We start from the raw sequence: 20,996 nt of genomic DNA on the forward strand, positions 1-20,996 counted from the left end.
CATTGGCAAGTCACCTCCCCTCTCTGAGCCTCAGTTTCCTCCCTGGTAAAATAAAGATAGCAATACTTATGCTACCTTCTTTGTGGAGTCGTTGTGTGCAAAGTGCTTTGCAACCCATGAAGCCTACAGAGATGTGAGCTGTGTGATCTGGCTGATGTTCTAACTCTGTATGGCCTTGGGGAGGGGGGCAGAAGTAGGATTGATAAATAGGTAAAAGCTACATGGAGGAAGATTTCCGCTCAATATTAGGACATAATAATTAGAGCCATCTGAAAAATGGAATGGGCTGTTTTTGGAGAGAGAGTGAGTTCACTGTCATCAGACAGATTCAAGCAGAGACTCAATGCCAACCTTTTGGAAAGGTTGCTGAGGGTAATCCTACTTCAGGGTTGGGTCAGACTCTCATTCTCCAGGGCCTTGACCAGTTTAAGATTCTCTAGAATTCAAATAGGTGGAAGGCATCTCAGGTTGGGAAGAAGGCACAAGTAATGTCCAAAGCTAGTAATGAATTCATGCTGTTCCTAGAGTAATGAAGAGCCCAGCCTTGCCAAAACACAGTTTCCACAGGAGAGTCATATAGGAAGCCTGGCAAGACTTGTATGAACTGATGCAAAGTGAAGGAAGCAGAATGAGAGATAGAGAGATGAAATAGAAGAGATATGAGAGGGTACTTGAATCCATAGGCTTCCCCAGACTGCTGAAAAAACCCATGAAGCAAAAAAGGTTGAGTCCCTGTTTTGTGAGATGATTCTCCAATAAGGGTAGAAAAGAAAGATTCATTGAGAAATTTACAAAATGTAAAAACAAATAAAAATCCATAAAAATTTATTTTTTATAAAAAAAATAGAAAAGGTTAAAAAGGGGCCAGATGGGGGCAGCTAGGTGGCGCAGTGGATAAAGCACCGGCCCTGGATTCAGGAGTACCTGAGTTCAAATCCGGCCTCAGACACTTAACACTTACTAGCTGTGTGACCCTGGGCAAGTCACTTAACCCCAATTGCCTCACTAAAAAAAAATTAAAAATTAAAATTAAAAAAAGGGGCCAGATGGAGGGGACTTTTAAGTGGTGAAACAAAGAATTAGGGCTTGATCCTATAGTTAATGAAGATCCTGGGAAGATTCTTGAGGATGGAGCGACACAATGAAAGTGACATAAAATTTTACATTTGGATTCCAAGGATCAACTTCAAAATTACAAGATGAGGGAGGTGTGGTTAGGTAGCAATTTGTCTAAAAAAAACCCAAACCCAACAACTAGAGTTTGAGTGGATTGCAATTTCAGTATGAGTCAGCAGTCATACATCAGTCCAAAAGAAAAAGCACTAATTTGATGTTGGGCTACTTTAAGAGAGGCATAGCCTTCAAGAATTAAGAGGGAACAGTCTCTCAGTATTGTGCCTTAATCAGACAACTTCTGGAATACGGTACTGAATTCTGGATAATGAAGGTTAGGAGGGACTTTACTACCTTCTGAATGCTCTCCACTTTATTGACTAGGATGGTCCAAGGCCCAGAATCCTTGTAATATGAAGATCACTTGGAGGAACTGGAGATGTTTATCCTGAAGAAGAGAAACCAAATTAGGGGAGCGGATGAGGGATTTGACTTTAATTACTTAGAGAATTGTCATATGGAAGAAGGATTAGATAGATTCTTTGGCTCCAGAAGGCAGAACCAGGAGTATTGGGTGGAAATTGCTAAGATGCAAGTTTAAACTCAATGTCAGGAAGAACTTCCTAATGTTTAGAGCTGCCAGTGAGTAGAATGGGCAGCCTCATTAAGTAGTGGGTTCCCTTCTTTAATGTAAGTCTTTAGATAGAGGTTGGATGACCACTGGTTAAATATGCTATCATAGGGGGCAGTTAGGTGGTGCAGTGGATAAAGCACCAGCCCTGGATTCAGGAGGACCTGAGTTCAAACCCAGCCTCAGACACTTGACACTCACTAGCTGTGTGACCCTGGGCAAGTCACTTAACCCTCATTTCCCAGCAAACGCCCCCCCCCAAAAAAACCAAAAACAATAAATATGCTATCGCGGAGATTGCTTTTCAGGTATGGGTTGGACTAAATACCTGCTGGGGTCTTCCATCCTTCATGCCTCTGCCAGAAACCTTCAAATTGTAGTTGTTCATGCAGGCTGATGGAGAGCAGAGAGCAAGGATTTCAGCAAGTTTATTTGTATCTAGACATACTGTCCTTATCACAACCTAGCTCCCTATGGATTCTGGGTTTCCATTCTATATTCTATGTTGAGCAGATACCTGGAGCTACCCTGGTAGAGAGTGGCCCCTGAGCTCCCTAAGTGTCATGGTGACAATGTGATGGTGGCAGTCTTCTCTCTATGGGGACTTTTGGGGCAGAGAAAGACCCCAAAGGAATATTGAAGGGGGAAGGTTAGGAGTTTCCAAGTTCGGATCTGAGAGGAAAAGGGAGAGAGTTCTTTTATGCCCTTAAAGACATCAAAACAATTGGTTGCATGGCCTCAGCTGTCGCCTTCGTGGCCTGAACTTTGGGGACATGTCCTTGACACTGGAGCAGTTTGTCAGCTGTGAAAGGTCACCAGGTAGTGCAGTGGATAAAGCACCAGCCCTGGATTCAGGAGGACCTGAGTTCAAATCTGGCCTCAAACACTTGAAACTTACTAGCTGTGTGACCTTGGGCAAGTCACTTAACCCTCATTGCCCCACCCCCCAAAAAAAAAGTCACCAAGGGAAATTGTTCCAAGAAGGACTGCCCTTAGAAACTGCTAGCACCATCCAGCCAGAAATGCCTCCCCACAGTGCTTCCAGGAAAATGGGGACACTGCACTACAGAAAGAGCAGGGTGTAGTGGAAAGTGCCTTGGACTAATCAAGAAACCTGCTTTCTGGTCCTGGTTTGGCCCCTGACTTGCTGTGTGACCTTGGGCAAGTCACTTCCCCCCTCTCTGGGTCTCTGTTTCCTCCTCTGTAAAATGAATGGAACTGGACTAGATAATACCTAAGGAGCCTTTGAGCTCTAACCTTCTGAATTCTACATCCCTTTCTGCTGTTCTGTCTTTGTTCTGTTAACTATTCTGTCTATAAAGTTCTGTGAATCTAAGTATTTAGAGTACTCTGTCCCCAGTCCTGTGCTAGGCTACACAGAGGGAATCAGGGAAGTTGAATCCAATCAATCAATAAACATTCATTAAGTGCCTACTATGTGCCAGGCACTGTGCTAAATCCTGGGGACACAAAAAGAGGCAAAAGATAATCGCTGCCCTTAAAGCACTTACAATCTAATGGGAATTGAAGTCAGTCTGTTACCTCTGAGAGTTCCCAGTCTAGCTGGGGAAGATAAGACTTTAGTACATGAAATAGTTAACAGGCAATCTAAGCCTGTGTGCAATTAAAGGGACAGGCAGTAAGTACTCTCAGTTGAGTTGGGAAGAAAAGCCATACAGGAAACACTAAGTGCTAAGTGTTGTAGTGGAGATTGAAAGTGAAATAATACAAGTTCCAAGTGGAAGGGGTGGAGGGGAGTTCGAGGTACTAGCCTGGAGCAGGGTAGTCAGGTAAAGTTTCTTGGGGGAGGTGGGTAGGCTATGGAGAGGTGGAGAGTACAGGGAATATGTTCTAAGTGAGGGAAATAGGACACAATTTCTCCTCCCTCCTATGACCCCTCCCCCCCATACGTACCTCCCTTTGAACCCAGCAAGATTTATTCTCGATGAGATCCTGCCCTTCCTCCAGAGCACCTGAAAAGCTTTAGTTGTGTGGCATTAGTTGGCAGAGCAGCTTAGACAGCAGGTGTGGGGCGGGGGGGAACCTGGGCCAGGAAGCCCCAGTAATAAAAGGACCACTTTGTATGCCATGGGAAATGAATGGCCACTTCAGTTTGCTGACTATAACCCAATTGGCAGGTCCAGAGAGGCCAAAAATATCCCCCAGCCAGAAGAAGGGGAGGGGAGAACCCCAGCTTTGAGGGGAGGGGAATCCTAGGCACAGTGAACCAACATCCCTGCTTAGGCCTCAGAGCCCAGAGGAATGAGAGACAAGGAGAGGCTGGTGTCTCTTGCACACATGGGAAGGGCAGCCTTGTCCCAGAGCCCCCACTTACAATTAATACCAGTGCAACCAGGGGCAGCTAGGTGGTGCAGTGGATAGAGTACTGGCCCTGGAGTCAGGAGGACCTGAGTTCAAATCTGACCTCAGACACTTAACACTTACTAACTGTGTGACCCTAGGCAAGTCACTTAACCCCAATTGCCTCACCAAAAAACCAAAAACAAATGAAAAAAAAATACCCGTGCAACCGAAAGCACAGCAGCTGCCTCAGAAAATGGAAACTCAGAGGCTAGTGGCCTTTTTCTACCTTCTACATCTTCCACACTATCTAATGGCTCAGTTTGCAGATGGCATATAGCTAGGTGGCACAGTGGATAGAATGCTAGGCCTGGAGTCAGAAAGACTCATTTTAAATTCAAATTCAGCTTCAGACACTTACTAGCTGTGTGACCCTGGGCAAGTCACTTGATCTTGGTTGTTCCGGTTTCTCATCTGTAAAATGAGCTAGAGAAGGAAATGGCAAACCACTCTAGTATCTTTGCCAAGAAAACCCCAAATGGGATCACTAAAAGTCACACACAACTGAAACAACTCAACAACAACAACAAAATGGATAAATATCTGATCTGGTATCTAGCCCACCCCTCTTCAAAAGTAATTATAATTTCTTCCTTTGGGGAACAGGAGGGGGACCATATTATTCCCTTGCCCACATTAGAGGGATGTTATTCTTGTCCAAATCTTCGGGTTCTCTTGGCAAAGATACTGGAGTGGTTTGCCATTTCCTTCTCCAGCTCATTTTACAAATGAGGAAACTGAGGTAAACAGGGTTAAGTGACTTGCCCAGGGTCACACAGCTAGTAAGTGTCTGAGACTGAATTTGAAATCATGAATATGAGTCTTCCAGACTCCAGGCCTGGCACTCGATCCACTGCACCACCTGAGAAGGAAGAACCTCTCAACTGTTGTTTTGTTTCTGCTTTTTCTTCCAATGAGAGCAACTTTTCAACTGGAAAGGACAAAGAAAAGAATGGGAAAAAAGACCGATATAGAATTAGAACCTAAGATAAGTAAGATAAGATAAGATCCTTCAGAACAATAGCTTTAAGCCTGAAGACCAGGAGATATTTACTAGCTGTGTGACCCTGTAGTCTTGATTTGTTTTAAAAAGGGAGATAATAGAGTATGCAGACTTCAGGCCAATGAGCTTGGTTTAAATTCCTAGTAGGATTCCAGAATGAATTATTAATAAGAGATGGTTAGTACACATTCAGAAAAGGAAACAGTGATCATGGCCTCAAGAAGAACCAGTTAATTCCCACTTAAGCTCATTGTCTTTTCTGACAGCATTACTGCATAGATAGATCAGGACCAGGCTGTAGATAGAATTTACCTAGATTTTAGCAAAGCATTTGACCGAATTTCCCATGATTTCCTTGTAGATGAGATGGAGATACGTGGGCTAGGGTAGAGTGCAGCTAGGTAGTTTCAGAATTGGTTAAATGACCAGACTTAAAGAACAGTCATTAATAGTTCTGTATCATCTTGGAATGAGGTCTCTATCAGAATGCCTCAGTGATCTGTCCTTGTCCCTGGGATCTTTAACATTTGATCAAGCACTTGGATAGAGGGTTGTCAGACATAGCTGATGTGTCTGTTTGTTTCATTTATGTATTTTTCTTTATTCCAAGGAAGGGTACTACAAAAGGAGATAATATTGGGAAGTGACAATGATGGTGTTTTAAGCATCAATAAAATTAGATAGCTGATATATGTATCAAATTTGCAAATGACATGGTGGTAGGGAGCTGGCTGACATGTTTAGGGTGACAGAATTGAGATCCAAGAAGATCTCAACAGGCCAGATCTAATTAAATGCAATTTAATAGGGCAGCTAGGTGGTGCAGTGGATAAAGCACTGGCCCTGGATTCAGGAGGACCTGAATTCAAATCCAATCTCAGACATTTGACACGTAATAGCTGTGTGACCCTGGGCAAGTCACTTAACCCTCATTGCCCCAGCAAAAACAAATAAATGTAATTTAATAGAGGTAAATGTATCTAATCTTACATCTGCATTTTAAAAAATCAACTTCATAAGTACAAGTACCTAAGTACAAGATGGGAAGGCATGGCTAAACAGGAACTTGTCTGAAAATTTCCCTGGGGACTCTTGGGAATGCTAGGATCAATAGAAATCAACAGGGATATGGCAACCAGAAAAGCTAATGTAATCCCAGCCCACATTAAGAATAGGATATGGTCCGCCCTCACACCTCCCCCTCCCCCACGAGGGTCATGGATAGAGCCCCTGGCTTTTGTGAGTCCCCACAAGCACTAGGCCTGCTGGGTTCCCTTCCCCGAGGAATTCAGCCTCAGAGCACCAGTCAATTGCTGGAGGAGCATCAGGACTCTCTTCAGAAGTGCTTCGAGTCTGAGGAGAACGTGGTCTCCCATTTTTCCCACCTCAGCCTGGACAATGATCACTCCTACTATGGTCCATCAGTAGCTTTCTCCATGGGCACCCCAGCCCCATCTGTGATCAGGACTTTGGAAGATTCTTTTCACTCAGCTGGGGATCTCGGGGACCTCTGCCCCAGCATCCTGCTGGCCCTGAATCCCCACTGAGAGCTACTTCTCTGAAAGTATCCAGGAAATCAAATCCCAGAAACCCTTTGGCTGCTGAGACTGAGGGGCTCTCAGGTATACCAAAACCACAACCCCCATAGTGGGGAGGCAATGGAGCTCTGAGTCTCAAGCAACTGCCCCAGTCCCTCAGGAACTCAAACCTCTTGGTGCCCCCAACCCCATCTCCAGGAGTTGAAGATGTGCAGAATCTGGCCTTCTCTGAAAACCACAAACTCAAAGACCAAAGAGGGTCTAGATACTCATCTATTGTACCCAGAAATAGAGAATAGCACCCTCAGGTTTGAGATAAGTCTGTTACACACACACACACACACACACACACACACACACACACACACTCACAAGAGGTGGTAGTGGCAATAGAACCACAGACTGTCCACTGTGAAAAACAGAGGGTAAGGAACATCCAGGGGTGGGGTGACTCCCATAACAGGGGGGTTTTGTGAAAGTAAAATAAAGATTGGTGGGCAATAAAAAAAGGAGTGGAATATGTTCAGATCTGTGTACCACATTTTAGGGAAAACACTGATAAGCTAGACAGTGTCCAGAGAAGGGCACGAAGATGAAATGATTCCAGATGAGAATTGACTGGGGATCAAAGGGGATAGAGAGATTTAGTCCGCGATGAGATGTTGTTGGAGGGGAACGGGAAACAGACAGGAAAGCCATCTTGAAGTATTGAAAAAGGTTATTCCATGAAAGAAGAATTTGACTTCGACTTGACTCCAATGGGCAAAACTGGGAACAGAGGAGGGGTCATTGTGGAGGAGTGGTCTTGGGTCTGATGTTAGGAAAATCTCTCTAACCATTAGAGTTCTCTAAGAATAAAATGTGCTGCCTGGAGAGAGGGCAGATTCTCCCTCACTGGAGAGCTAGCTAAAGTCACTCGTTGGGGATGTTCTAAAAGACGTTCCTGGTCTGGGCTGGATGACGTAGCCTATGACTCTGAGAGTCCCTGATGATTTTTTATCTTCAGTATAGGGATGTGCTCAGACCTGGATCTTAGGAAGAATATTTGGACAGCATGCAGTGCCATCTAGTCATGCTCTGGCCCATGCACAACTTTCCTTCCTTTCCCCCGGAATATCTCCACCCTCTCCTCCATATTCTACCTTTCCTTCAAGGCCCACCTGCATCTTCCTTAACTTTTCAGGTTCTTAGCTCTTCCTCCTCTCTGAATTACACTGGCTCCCATATTGCTTAGCACCTCACTATTTTGTGCTTAGGAACCTTGTATTCTCAGTTAGAGTCTGAGCTCCTTGAAGGTAGTGACTGTGTATACAGTAATACTTGTACTTCAGTAATACTTAGGTGGTTAATTGAGCTTAATTGAATGCATAGAAGTCTTGTGTCTCAAATGGTGGCACTAATGATCTTGCTGCCCTCTGCCTTGGTTGGACCACATATAGAGTACTTATGTTCAGTTTTAGGCCCATAGTTTAGGTAGGACATTCCTAAGCTAGAACAAATCCCAAGGAGGGCAACCAGAAATATGTGACACAGTGTGACTGTGCTATATGAAGATTGACAAAGGAGAAGAATTAGGTTCCTTCTCCTCCTTTCAAGGGGGAGCTAGGACAAACAGGTGTAAGTTAGAGGTAGTCCCATGTTGGTTTACTGTAACTAAGAATTTCCTCACACACCTCACAAGGAATCTCAGCAAACGTGGGATGTATTGTAAAGTAAAGCCCTTCCATCATTGGAAGTCTCCAGGGGCAGTTAGATGGCGTAGTGGATAGAGCACCAGCCCTGGAGTCAGGAGTACCTGAGTTCAAATCCGGCCTCAGACACTTAACACTTACTAGCTGTGTGACCCTGGGCAAGTCACTTAACCCCAATTGCCTCACTAAAAAAAAAAAAAAAGGCTGTCTCCAAGTAGAGGCTGGATGACCATTCTCCAGAGATAGGGCCCCTGGGGACCAAGAGTGGTCAGAGAAGACTTCCTGGAGGATTGGGGGCTTAGATGAGCCCTCCAAGCATGGTTTGGTAGAGATGAAGAGGAGTTGGGAGGGCATTCTAGGCCAGGAAGTGGAGGGCGAAACAGTGTAAGGCCTTGGAGATGGCATTTTCAAAGCAAGTAAGGGGATCACTCTATCGAGTGTGGGGAATGGTATGGAAGGGATACATAAGATTTGCATTTATAAAGGAAGTTAGTGACCTTCCGATCCAGCCCTCTCCTTTTACAAAGGAGGAAAAATAAAGCCCAGAGGCCAAAAGTGACAACCAGGCCAGGATTCAAACCAAAATCATCTATGCTGAATGATGGGAGCTAAGACTAGAACACGGAGCCAGACTATGGAGAACATATGTAAGATGGGGATAGTAATAACAACTACCTCACAAGCTTGTTATGAGGATAAAATGAGATAGTATACATGTTGTAACATGCTTTGTAAATCTTGGAGCAATAGCCAGGTTGTACCAAAAGTCTTGGTGCAATTTTTTATCAAACTTTTAAATTGCATCAAGTCTTTGGGGACAACCTATATAAATGCTATCTACTATTATTATTATCACCTAAATAGCTTAGATACACCTCGCCTTCTTCAGGTCATGTTTTCTTTTCTTTTCTTTTTCTTTTTCTTTTTCTTTTTTTTGTTTTTTTGGTGGGACAATGAAGGTTAAGTGATTTGCCCAGGGTCACACAGCTAGTAAGTGTCAAGTGTTTGAAGTCAGATTTGAACTCAGGTCCTCCTGAATCCAAGGCCCTGTGCTACCTAGCTGCCCTATATGTTTTCTTTTTCTTTTAAGTTCTCTATGTAGCGTGGTATGATTTTTGCCCTCTGTTATGCCTAGCCTCATCATGTCCCAGGGTTGGCTAGCCAGGGCCTTGAGCTCTCTTCCTATTCCCTTTTCTCCCAGATAGCACAGTGTCTTCACCAACCCCCATTATCCCCTGGGGAAGCTTCTTTCCAAGGTCCTGATTCTCTATCTGCACACTCGTGATGGCAGGTGTCTCCCCCAGCCCTCCTCGAGCCATTCTGGCGGGGAGAAAGGGGTATTTGGGGGGAGGGGTCCTTACATTAAGAAGTGGCCCTGACTGAAGCAAGGCCAGCCCTGGCTGAGGCTTCAATGGCCTTCTTCTTCCCAGTGCCCCCATGGCTTCTTTTTTCTGTGCTTACATCTCATAGACATCAGGGTCTCTGTCTTCAGATGCCCCAGCCGCTTTCCCGAGACAGCCTCAGTTTCAGAGTCCAGTCTTCTCCAGAAGCTCTATTCACTTTCATACACTCCTAATTGTGTCTAGGTCCCAGCCACCAACACTGGGCCTTTTCTCTACCCTTTGCCCCACAGAGAAGAGAAAATAGAGCCGGGGCAGTGACTGCCCTTCAGCCACACCAAGAGCTAAGTCCCTTTAATCTTGCGGAGGGCTGGGATATACATGGCTGGAGAGGTCACCAGGAAGGGTCATAGGACCCTGTGACCCATTTCCTGAGGGAGGGAGCTTTAACCTGGGGCTTTAGACTGTTCCCTACCCAGACCTCCCAGAGACTGGCAGGACTGTGTCATAGGAAGTCATCTAAGAACAGAGTAGGGGTTTGGGAGTCAGGATATTAGGGTTCAAGATCTAGCTTTGGGGGCAGCTAGGTGGCACAGTGGATAAAGAACTGGCCCTGGATTCAGGAGTACCTGAGTTCAAATCTGGCCTCAGACACTTGGCACTTACTATCTGTGTGACCCTGGGCAAGTCACTTAACCCTCATTGCCCTGAAAAAAGAAAAAAAAAAAGATCTAGCTCTGCCATTAACTCATGTGACCATGAAGAAGTTGTTTCTCCTCCATGACCCTATTTCCTCATCAAAATGGGGATAGAAAAATGAGGACCAGATGGTTTCTGAGGGCTCTTTTAATTCTAACTCTAGGTTCCAAGGCCCCCTTATAGTTCTAGTACTCTGTATTTGTCCCAGGCTTTCCATTTCACCCCCTAGTCTGGCTGTGAAAGCACAGATTTTCCTTGACTGACACTCTGCGGCTGGGATGCTGCCCACATAGCTTCTTTCCCTAAATTAAAGGAAACCACTTGAGGGGGAGGAGAAGGAGGGGGGTGAAGAGGAGGAGGGGGAAGGAGTAGGAGGAGGGGGAGGAGCAGGAGCAGAAGGAAGAGGAGGAAGAGGAGAAGGAGGAGGAGGAGGAGAAGGAGGAGGAAGAGAAGAAGGAAGAGAAATGGGAGATGGGGAAGGAAAAGGAAAAAAAATGTGGGCTGCTGAGTGAACTGAAGAGCCAATCCTAGTTCTCTGAGATCTCTCCTGGTACCCACATCTGATATCAATTCCACAAGTGCTCATTAAGCATCTCTTTAAGAAGAGGCAGCTAGGTAGCACTGTGGATAGAGTTCTAGGCCTGGAGTCAGGAAGACCTGAGTTCCAATATGGCTTCAGACACTAGCTGTGTGACTCTGGGCAAGTCACTTAACTATTTGTCTCAGTTTCCTCACCTGTAAAATGAGCTGGAGAAGGAAATGATGAACCACTCTAGTATCTTTGCCAAGAAAACCCCAAGTGGGGTCACAGAGTCAGATAAGACTGAAACAACTCAACAACAACAATAAAAACAGCAACAAAAGATGAAAGACATTCATTCAGCTAGGCATTGGAGACACAAAAATAATAAGGGGTCTCAGAGGCATTACTAGCAGATGAAACATGTACTCAGATAAGTATAGACCCTAAGTAAATACAAAGTAATTTCGGGGGGGGGGGGAAGGGGGTGGAGCTAACAATTGAGAGGGATAGGAAAAGGATCTTGTAAAAGGCACCTGAACTGATCCTTGAAGCAAACTCCTGCAAAAAAAAAAAAAAAAAAAAGGAGTCGTGAGAAGGATCATGGGATCATTCATCTTGCCCTGGAAGAGACCTTAGAAGTTTTCTAGTCTCATTTTCTCATTTTACAGTTGAAGAGACTGAGGTCCAAGGAGATTGATTGACTTGCTCAGGGTTACTGAGGCAGCAGCGGAGCCAGTAGCCAGGCTCAAGAGCTCTGGGATCAGGGCTCCGGGCCTGACGTGGAACTTTCCCATGTGGGGAACCTCACCCGGCCTGCCAGGGGATGGATGGGCAGACAGTGGCACTCAGCTCAGGTGACCAGCCAAGTGTCTGGCAGTATCCCCCAAGGGTCAGGTACCTGACACCTGTGAGCTACAGAAAGAAGACAATATGAGCTGTGTCCTGCCCCGTCCTGCTAAGGGGAAACAGGGTATGCTCTATGCGCTGGGCCAGGAAACTGGCCACTTGAGCAGGCCTCTTTTGTCTGGCTGGGAGAAACTAGCTCCTTTAGCCAGAACTGCCTGGCATGTCAGGAGTGTCAGTGGGAGGTCTGGGGGGTGGGGGGTGAAGGGCACTAAAGCTGAGCAAGCTATCTTCCCCACCAGCCGGGGACTCCTGGGTCCAGCTTTCTGGCCCCAGTTCCCAAGTTTCTCTTTTGCTGGCAGCAGTCAGATGCAGCGACCTGGGTCATCTCACTGGGGTGCACACACTCCGTGTGCCCTCTCTTTGGGTTCCTCATCCTTGGTCTTGGGACCAACCCTGATCTCTTCCCCCGCTCCTTGTCCTAGTACTGAAGACCAGAGTCTATGGGATTTCCTCAGAGTTGAGAAAAGGCCTTATCTCAGATCAAGCACATAGAGCTAATCCATTGTGGTGACCTCTAGTGGGATATGAACTCTTTGAGAGAAGAACTGTCTCACTTTTGTACAGTACCTGGGGCATGTTGATTAATTGTTTCCCTTGGGCCTAAGGTAGGGCTATGGCCCAACTCAAATTTCAATACCTCCTGCCTTCCTAAGGATTAGATGAGCCCTGGTGACTTTCCAAGGCTGGAGTGGTTACTGCAGCTGACTACCACTTAAAACAGGAATGAGTGAACAAGAAATGATTAAGGGCTTGCTATGTGCCTAACACAGTGTTAAGTCCTGGAGATAGAAATACAGAAAGGCGATCTTCAGTGACTTTCTGAAACTTACATTCCAATAAAAGACAACAATACACGTTAAGGTATGGTGGCCAGGGGGTCAAGTTTGCTTTGCAAAGCCATGGCAATGGTGAGTGGAGCCATGGAAAAACTGGAGGAACCAAACCTTCATTGGTCAGACCTCATTCTGGTGTGCTGTGTTCTGTAAGGGGCACTGCTTTTTAGGAAGGACAGTGATCAACTGAAGCATGTCTGTACAAGAGTAACCAAATTGAAGAGCCCATCACATGCAAAAACTACTTTGAGGAACTGGGAAGTTTAGAGACAAGAACACGGGTGTGAGGGGAGGATGGGAGCTATCTAAATATTTAAAGGACTCATACAAAAGAGAGATTGGATTTCTGCTCGACCTGAGAGCAGAATTAGAACAATGAATGAAACCAATTTAGTTCCAGGCAGCTAGGTGGCACTGTAGTGCACAGTGTTGGTCTTGGAACTAGAAAGACTTCCTGAGTTCAAATTCAGCCTCAGACACTTACTAACTGTGTGACCCTGGACAAGTCACTTCACCCTGGTTGCCTCAGTTTCCTCATGTGTAAAATATGCTGGAGAAAGGAATGGCAAACCACTCTAGTATCTTTGCCAAGAAAACCCCAAATGAGGTCATGCATGAAGAGTTGGATGCAAGGGAAAAACAAAAGTGCTAAAGAGATTTTAGTTCAACCTGAGAAAAATATTCCTAACAGGATCATTAATCAACTTCTTAACAAAATCCCAAGGTAGAATAATCCGCTTTGGACTCTATCACTGAAAGTGTTCAGTTTTGGGAGGGGGGAGGGCGGGGGCGTGATAGTGTGGTCTTCTGCATGGAATAAAAGATCAGACTAGAACAGTGCTGTCAAACTCAGATAGAAAGCCCTGTAGGTTGTCGACTTAGAAAAACACAAATTAACATTATCTGTGTTGAATTGCATTTTTATTTATTTCATTAAACATTCTGTGGCCTGTGGGCCTCAAGTTGGACACATTTGGCCTAAATTACCCCATTCCAGTGCTCATCTCTCTCCTTCTTAGCCAGACACCTTCTCCTTTCCCCTTGGGCCCACTGGATTCCTTTCCCTTTTCTTTTCAAAAGTCACAGATTTCCCCACCACCCATTTTAGCTAACAAGCCTCTTCTTTACCCTAGCACCCCTCCCCCATCGCCCTTATTCCCCAAGAGGATATGCATTCTCTGTTTTCAAAGGTACCCTTTCCTTTAAAGGATTTTCCCCCTGTTTAACACTGGGGTGGACCTAGCTTTCCATTGAAGCTCTATGCTCAGAGAAGAGACTAGGGGCATGTGACAAGAGGCAGGAGGTTTATGGAAAATAGGATAGGAAGAGACCCCTGCCCCCAAGGAAAGGGAGGGCTGAGCGAGAGGAGGCCCTGAAGAAGGAGGGTGTGGCTCGGAGTTCTGATCCTGCCTTTGCTGTCTGGGAAGAGTTGGGTGGGAGGGTTAGGTCAGTCTGGGAAGGAAGCCGGTAGAGATGGCTCTGTTGTATCTGTTCCATGTTTGTGTCCCTTACCCCAGGAAGCGTAGTCTCTGGCTACTGTCCTCCTAGGGTTCTACACCCAAATGAATCCCTTTAACCAGAGCCCCAGCCTGGCTCACCCGGAGCCCTGGCACCGCTGGCATGGCTTGTAGGCGTATCTGCACGTGTGTCTGCGTTTGTGTTCTTACATGCATGCCCACAACAATGCATACAGGTTACGGCTCCCAAACGGCTTGGCTCCCACGGATACCTATGTGCATGTTTGTGTCTTCGGTAGAGCTGCCATGCTGTGTGCCTCTCCGATCCGTGAATTCACCTCCATGATGTGTTGTGTCCATATGTATATCGACATTTGTGTGTTAGTATTGTCGGTCTGTCTTGTCTCCCCTTTAGACGGAAAACACAGTGCCTTGTGCCACCGGGCTCTCAGTGGATATGGCTGATGTGACGGTTGGTGAGATTGGCCCCTTATAAATGGGGACACGGAGCCCGATCTTGATGCCAGTTCCTGCTTCAAGGGAATCCTCCCTCAAGGAAGCGGAAGCTGGGACAGCTAGGGGAGCATTCAGGCAGTGGCCCGAGGGGCTGCTGGAGCTGTCGAGGCTCAGGGAAAGGGGACCACCTAGTCTGAGGCAGCCTGGCTCAGGGGAGGGCTGGAAAGAGACAGGAGTCCCCAGCTCTACTCACATATCTGGCACTAACTCAATGTGTGTGTGTGTGAGAGCTGAAAAATCACTTCTCAGTGGGCTTCAGTTTTCTTATCTGTAAAGTGTGTGTGTGTGTGTGTGTGTATGTGTATATGTGTGTGTGTGTGTGTACATGCGTGTTGGGGAAAGAATTGATCTCTGAGATCCCTTCTGATTTAAAAAAAATTTATCTTAGGAGTCAAAAGTCCTTGTTCCATTATTGACTCGGTACAGCATGCCATTTAAGCTAAGCCTTGGTTTCCCCATCTGTAAAATGGGGAGAGTTGGATTAGATAACCTCTAAGGTTTCCTTCCAGCTCTGTTATGTTAGAATTATAAGGCTGGGGGGGAAGGGAACAGTCCCAAAGGAGGATTGTCTTTAAATACATTTCCCAGGCTGAGGCAGCAGGGGCCTCCTCCGCCCAGGGCACGCTCAGCCCTAGGGTAAGCCAGGGGCCCTGTCCAAGGCCTGAAGGGGTGAGAGGAGGTGAGGCAACCATGCCAGGCGGTGGCCCCAGCGAGAGGATGACCTGGCCAGGGCCGGCCCTGCCCCCGGCCGTCCCAACCCGCCCTTTCTCCTCAGCCGCGGCACCAATCCCGCCCCTCACCAGGACCCGCAGCCTCATGGCCATGTCCCTGCCAGGGAGCAGAAGGCCCTCCACTGGATCTCGCAGGTAAGCTACCCCAGCGGCCTTGGGGGCTGAGAGGGAGGGGCCTGGATGAGGCTGTATGCCGAGTGGAGCCTTGTTATGTGACCTTGGGTGATTCACTTTGCTTCAGCGTCCCCATCTGTCAGGTTGCAGGACTGCAGTAGATGCTCTTCAAGGCCCCTTCCAGCTCTGGAACATAGGGTCTCATTTCCGCTGCCTCCGGGCCTGTCTCTGTCTCTCTTTGTCTTGCTCTGTGTCTCTGTCTTCTGCCTCCTCTCTCTTTGTCTCCCCGTTCTGTCTCTCTACTGTCTCTGCCTTGTCTCCTCCCTTCCATCTCTCCCCCTGTTTCCCCTCCTCCCTTTCCTTCATCTGTCTTCCTTATTTGTTACCCCCCATTGTCTCCCTCCCTGACCCTTCCTGTTTGTTTCTCTGTTTCTCTCTCCTTCTGTCTCCCCATCTCTCCCTCCCTGTCTTCCTTCCCTCCCTCTCTCTTCCCTGTCCCCCTCTCTGTTTCTTTCCTTCTCTCTGTCTCCTGCCTTCACCTTTTTCTATATCTGTATCTCTCTCTCTTCTATGTCTCCTTCCCCTCTTTCTCCCCTGCTACTCCCCCCTTTTGTCTTTCTCCCCTTCTGTTTCTTCCCCTCTCTTATTCTCTCTTTCGGTTCTGCCCTCCCCACCTAAAGTTAGACCGAATGTCAGCCTGGTGATCATGAGTAAGGTCGCATCTGATTCCTCGAAAACAAACTTGCTGTGCAGGCAGAGGCAAGAGAGTCCCCCTCTCTGAGCTTGTTTTCCCATCTATAAAATGACAATAATCCCTGCCCTTTCTACATCAGAAGACTAGTGTGAGGATTACAAAACATAGAGCAGCTAGAAGGGGCCTTGAAGATCCCCAGGCTGCTGGGCTCAAAGAGAGCAGGTCTGAGTCAGGAGATCTGGGTTCGAGTCCCAGATTCACCATGTGACCTTGGATGGTGCTTCCTCTCTCTGGTTCTTCATTTCCCCCCACCATGAAGTGAAGGAGTGGGATTAGATGTTGATAATAATAATAATAATAATAATAATAATAATAATAATAATAGTAATAGTAATAGTAATAACTGCTATCATATGACACCAAAGGGCTGACAAAGTACCTTATAGACATTATTTCAATTGATCCTCACCCTTCTGTTGGGTTGATAGCATGAGTATGATTAATATTCCCATCGTACAGATGGGGAGCCAGAGGCTCTGAAAGGGGAGGACCCTTGACCAGGGTCATTTAGCTAAATGAAATATCGGCTGTGAAAAGGCTCATAAATGTATCAAGCAGCACAGATCTGTAAGGGGTGCATTGTTACTGGAGGGAAGTCCTGTCTTTGGGTTATAAGAACTAGGTCCCCACAGATGTATTATTTCCTTGACTCCCTTCCCATACACCCCCTCACACAGACATACACACACACATGCACACACATATACACATACCCTTGTTTCTCTTTTCTTCCTCTTTTTCTGCTTCTCATGTCACAGGAATCTCTCACTGGGCACCTGACCTTATTAGGGAACCTTTCTCTCAGCTCTGAGGGGACCATTCTTACGAGTGACTTTGACCAGAACACCACTCAGTTACTCAGGAGACATGGTTTCTTGCTCTGCCATTTATTGGCTGTGTGACCTTGGGCATGTCACTTCCCTCTGAGCCACCATTTCCCCATCAGAAAAATGAAAGGGTTGGCTTAGATGATCCCCGAGGTCCCTGCTAGCACCGCCCTACCATGGCCTCTTTATGTTTAGGGGAAGGGAGGAAGGTAGGGCTGGCTCTGTGTGAGGAGGAATGGCCTCCGCTTTGTCTTCCAACTTGACTTCGATTTCCACTGTCTGTTCTGTCGCCCCTGTTTGTATATCCCCCCCATGATCGCCCCACAGCCGGGGGCTGTATGGACGAAATGGGCTGGCCGTGTTCTCTCAATGTTCACCATCCTCTGACACCCAGCTTGGGCCTCCACCTCTTCTTCCTGCCTCCAGGCGTACCTCTCCTCCCGTCAGCATGCGGGATACCTATGGTACCTCCTCGCTCAGCAGCAGCAGCAACTCTGGCTCCTATAAGGGCAGTGACAGCAGCCCCACACCCAGGTAACCACCCCTACCTCACTATACCTTCCCCATCCTGGGCCTTGACACCCCAGTTGTGGGTGGCCTAACTTTTTCTTCACTCATCTACTGCTATTCAGCTGTGTGACCCTGGGCAAGTCCTTTCCTGTCTCTGGGCCTTCATTTCTCTTTCTGTAAAATGGAGATAATGATGCCCTCCCTAGAGAGCTGTTGAGGTCCAAATTAAATAATTGTAGTTACCCAGTGGAAGGAATTGGACTCTTAAGAAAAGCAGAGCAGCACTGGCCCTGGATTCAGGAGGACCTGAGTTCAAATCCAGCCTCAGACACTTGATACTTACTAGCTTGTGACCCTGGGCAAGTCACTTTAACCCTCTCTGCCCTATTAAAAAAAAAAAGAAAGAAAAGAAAAGAAAAGCAGAGCCAAGAAAAGCTGGAACCAAGTGACACAAGGTTTGGAGGGATCATTTAGGGGTGGGTATTGGGTGACCTAGAGAGGCTCATTCTTTTGTGCATCATACAAACAAGCCTCTGCCCCTTGTACTTGGTGGCATTGGAAGCCTGGGCCAGGCATCAGAACAAGCTGCCCATGGACTTCTGGGCACAAGCTTACTGGAATCTGCATGCCTAACCGCCCCCTGTCTCCATGATTGGCATTAGGTATTGGGGTCAGGTGTCCAGATTCATGTGTACACGTACCCAAGTGTGTTAACCTGCGTGTGCGTGTGCATCTCGGTATACGGTGTGTGAATGGGTAGGCGTATATGCGCTATATGTACATCTCTTTGTATGTCCTTATTTGTGTGTGTGAATGGGTATAGGCATGTTTGTATATGTGTCTATATGCATGTGAATAAGTACATGTGTGCTTATTTATATTCCAGTGAGTTTGCGTACATGCATATGGTATGAGAGGGATGTAGGTAAAGAATTGTGCTGAAGGTGGTCCTGATGTAGTAGAAGTCTAATCCCACATACAGACTCGGTTCCCTCCTAGGGCACCACCTCCCCTAATCTGAGCTTGCTTTTAAGGCATTGCAAGCATTATTGTCCCCATTTACACAAGAAGAAACTGAAACTCAGAGAGGGGAAGCCATTCCCCCAAGGTCACACAGCTTGTGAGTTGTGTCCTCTATAATGGTGATGGATTTGGGGTAATGCCAATGGAGAACTGTGCTTCACCCCTGGCATCATGGCAGACCCTCCAGGATGTCCATCAGCTCTGGAGGTAGGGTTGACAAAATGGAGAAGTAGCCGCTAACTAGCCATCCCATCTTCCAGGCGTTCGATGAAGTACACCCTGTGTAGCGATAACCATGGCATCAAGCCTCCCACCCCAGAGCAATACCTGACACCCCTGCAGCAAAAAGAGGTGTGCATACGGCACCTGAGGGCTCGGCTCAAAGACACACAGGATCGGCTGCAGGACAGGTAAGCAGGTGCTTCCCCGAGGTGGGGCCCCAACAGGCCCCAGGCCTGTCCCCCTGTCCACTCTCTTCTGGATACTAGAAGCAGGTGGTGGTAGCAGAAGTGGTGACCCTTGGAACCAACAGAAGTGTCCAGGGACCCTCTGGGCTTTCCAGCCTTCTTTCATTCATTCATTATTACAACAAGTAAGCACCTACTTACTGTAAGGAGGGCCAGGGGAGAGAAGAGATTAGAAAAGCTGATTAAAACAGGCTTCCTGCCCTTATGGAGATAGAGCACTGTATAGTAAGGCAGAGAAAACATGGACATAGGTGAGTATAATACAGATTCGATTTTATAATGCAGAATATAAGCAGGGGAATGAAGGGGACGTGCAGTCCAGGAACATCATCGCAGTCATTTGTAGCTCTTTGGAGGGCTTTCATGGGGGAAAGACGAATCTGCTTGTCCTCAGAGGACAGACAGAAGTACGTAGACTTACAAAGGGGAAGCTTTTTTTTTTTTTTTTTTGCTTGATATGAGAAAAAAACATTCTATTCACCAGAGCCATCCAAAACAATTGCCTTGAGAGGCAAGGGATTCTCCAGCACTGGAGGTATTCAAAATTGGGGTGGGGGGAGGGAATTGGAGGGGGGGACTTTTAGACTTTAACTCCAGGGATCAGGAAAGCCTTCTTTAGGGAGAAGGGGGAATGATTCTGAACATGGAAATCATTGTGAGCAAAATCAGGAAGCTGAGAAAGGGCAGGGCACTTTCCAGGGAACGTGGAAGTCTGGTTTGAATGAAACTTTCATTCTTTCTTTTCTCTCCGATCCTAGGGAGCAGGCCAAGTGAGCCAAGGCACCCATGCTAGGCACTGACCAAAGCCTCATCCCCTTCCCCACAGGCCTCTAGTCCCTTTTACTCAGCTCCTCTGGGCACCTAAGGCCCAGTCAGGTTTCCCCCTGTTATTCTCCTTCCCTTGTATGATGCCTCTGACTGCCTCTTTTCTCCTCACCCCCTACCCCAACTCCCTCTCTACTCTGCCCTGCCATCATTTCTTCAAGTCACCAAATATTTCTCTCTGTGTAGGGGCCTGTGAGTGGAACCAGAGAGTCAGATGTAGGATTGGGCACACATAAATATGGCAGGGATAGGGTGCTGGGGTTTCCCCCGTGGGCTTCTCTGTTTCAGTGGGGAACTTGGGAGGTTTCCACTAACTACCCTTGAATCTCATTCTGCATCTGTGCTATCTCCTTAGTCCTCACCAGGGCCTGCTTATTCCCCCCCACCTTTTTTTCTTTAAAACAGTCATGTGATCAGGTCCCAGCGCTGTCTTTGACTGAAGGGAAGGTTCTAATTTTTCAAATTTTCTTCTCTGAAGCTTCATGGCTCCATCTGGGGATTTGGTGACTTATTTCCGGGTCCCCTAATGAGGCTTTTAGGAAGTAATACTAATACCTGATATTTACACAAAGCTTTGCAAAGTGCCATCCATATATTATCTCATTTGAGCCTCACAGCAGCCCCGTGATGCAGGTGTTACAAGCATTATTATCCCCATTTTATAGATGAGGTAATTGAGCCTCAGAAGTTAAGTGACTTGCCCCCAGGTCACACAGCTAGTAAGTTTTGGAGGCAAGATTTGAACCCAGGTCTCCCTGCCTCCAAGTCCAGCACTCTATCTACTATGTCATGCTAATTAGAAGTATGGTATTTAAATTATTGGGGGACTAGGCTGGGTTTTATAAAATATTACTAAATTATATATTAATGGCTATTGCACCAGTTTTGGCAGTAAGCATTTATTATTAATTAACATCACATATTATTAAAGTATTGATCACATGTCTCCCTGACTTCCCCACTAGTCACAGGCTTACAGGCTTAAACAATTACATACCCAGTGTATTGAGCCAAGAGGGTGAGGAGAGGGCACATGGAGAGTAAAAAAGAGTCCAGGGAAGAAGAGAGAGAGAGACCCTGGTGTGGCCAGGGATTTTATCCTCTTTTTGGTAGAGGCAGGTCACCATACATTGA

At 46.7% G+C, this 20,996-nt stretch overlaps 1 protein-coding gene across 7 annotated transcripts in view; it reads left to right on the forward strand.

Moving 5' to 3' along the window:
• Window positions 1–20,996, forward strand: part of SNPH (syntaphilin) — a 47,514-nt gene that overhangs the window by 17,284 nt on the left and 9,234 nt on the right. Inside the window, exons 2-5 of one of the 7 annotated variants that reach the window (XM_043981993.1) lie at window positions 14,511–14,567; window positions 15,200–15,477; window positions 17,365–17,571; window positions 18,831–18,980. In XM_043981993.1, the coding sequence (XP_043837928.1) occupies window positions 14,553–14,567; window positions 15,200–15,477; window positions 17,365–17,571; window positions 18,831–18,980 (650 nt within the window). In that variant the 5' untranslated portion in view covers window positions 14,511–14,552. The remainder of the gene's footprint in view (window positions 1–14,510; window positions 14,568–15,199; window positions 15,478–17,364; window positions 17,572–18,830; window positions 18,981–20,996) is intronic. The other 6 variants (XM_043981994.1, XM_043981997.1, XM_043981998.1 and 3 more) reach the window with 6 other exon arrangements.

The sequence above is a fragment of the Dromiciops gliroides genome, chromosome 2 (genome assembly GCF_019393635.1).
Source record: "Dromiciops gliroides isolate mDroGli1 chromosome 2, mDroGli1.pri, whole genome shotgun sequence".
Taxonomy (NCBI): Eukaryota; Metazoa; Chordata; class Mammalia; order Microbiotheria; family Microbiotheriidae; genus Dromiciops; species Dromiciops gliroides.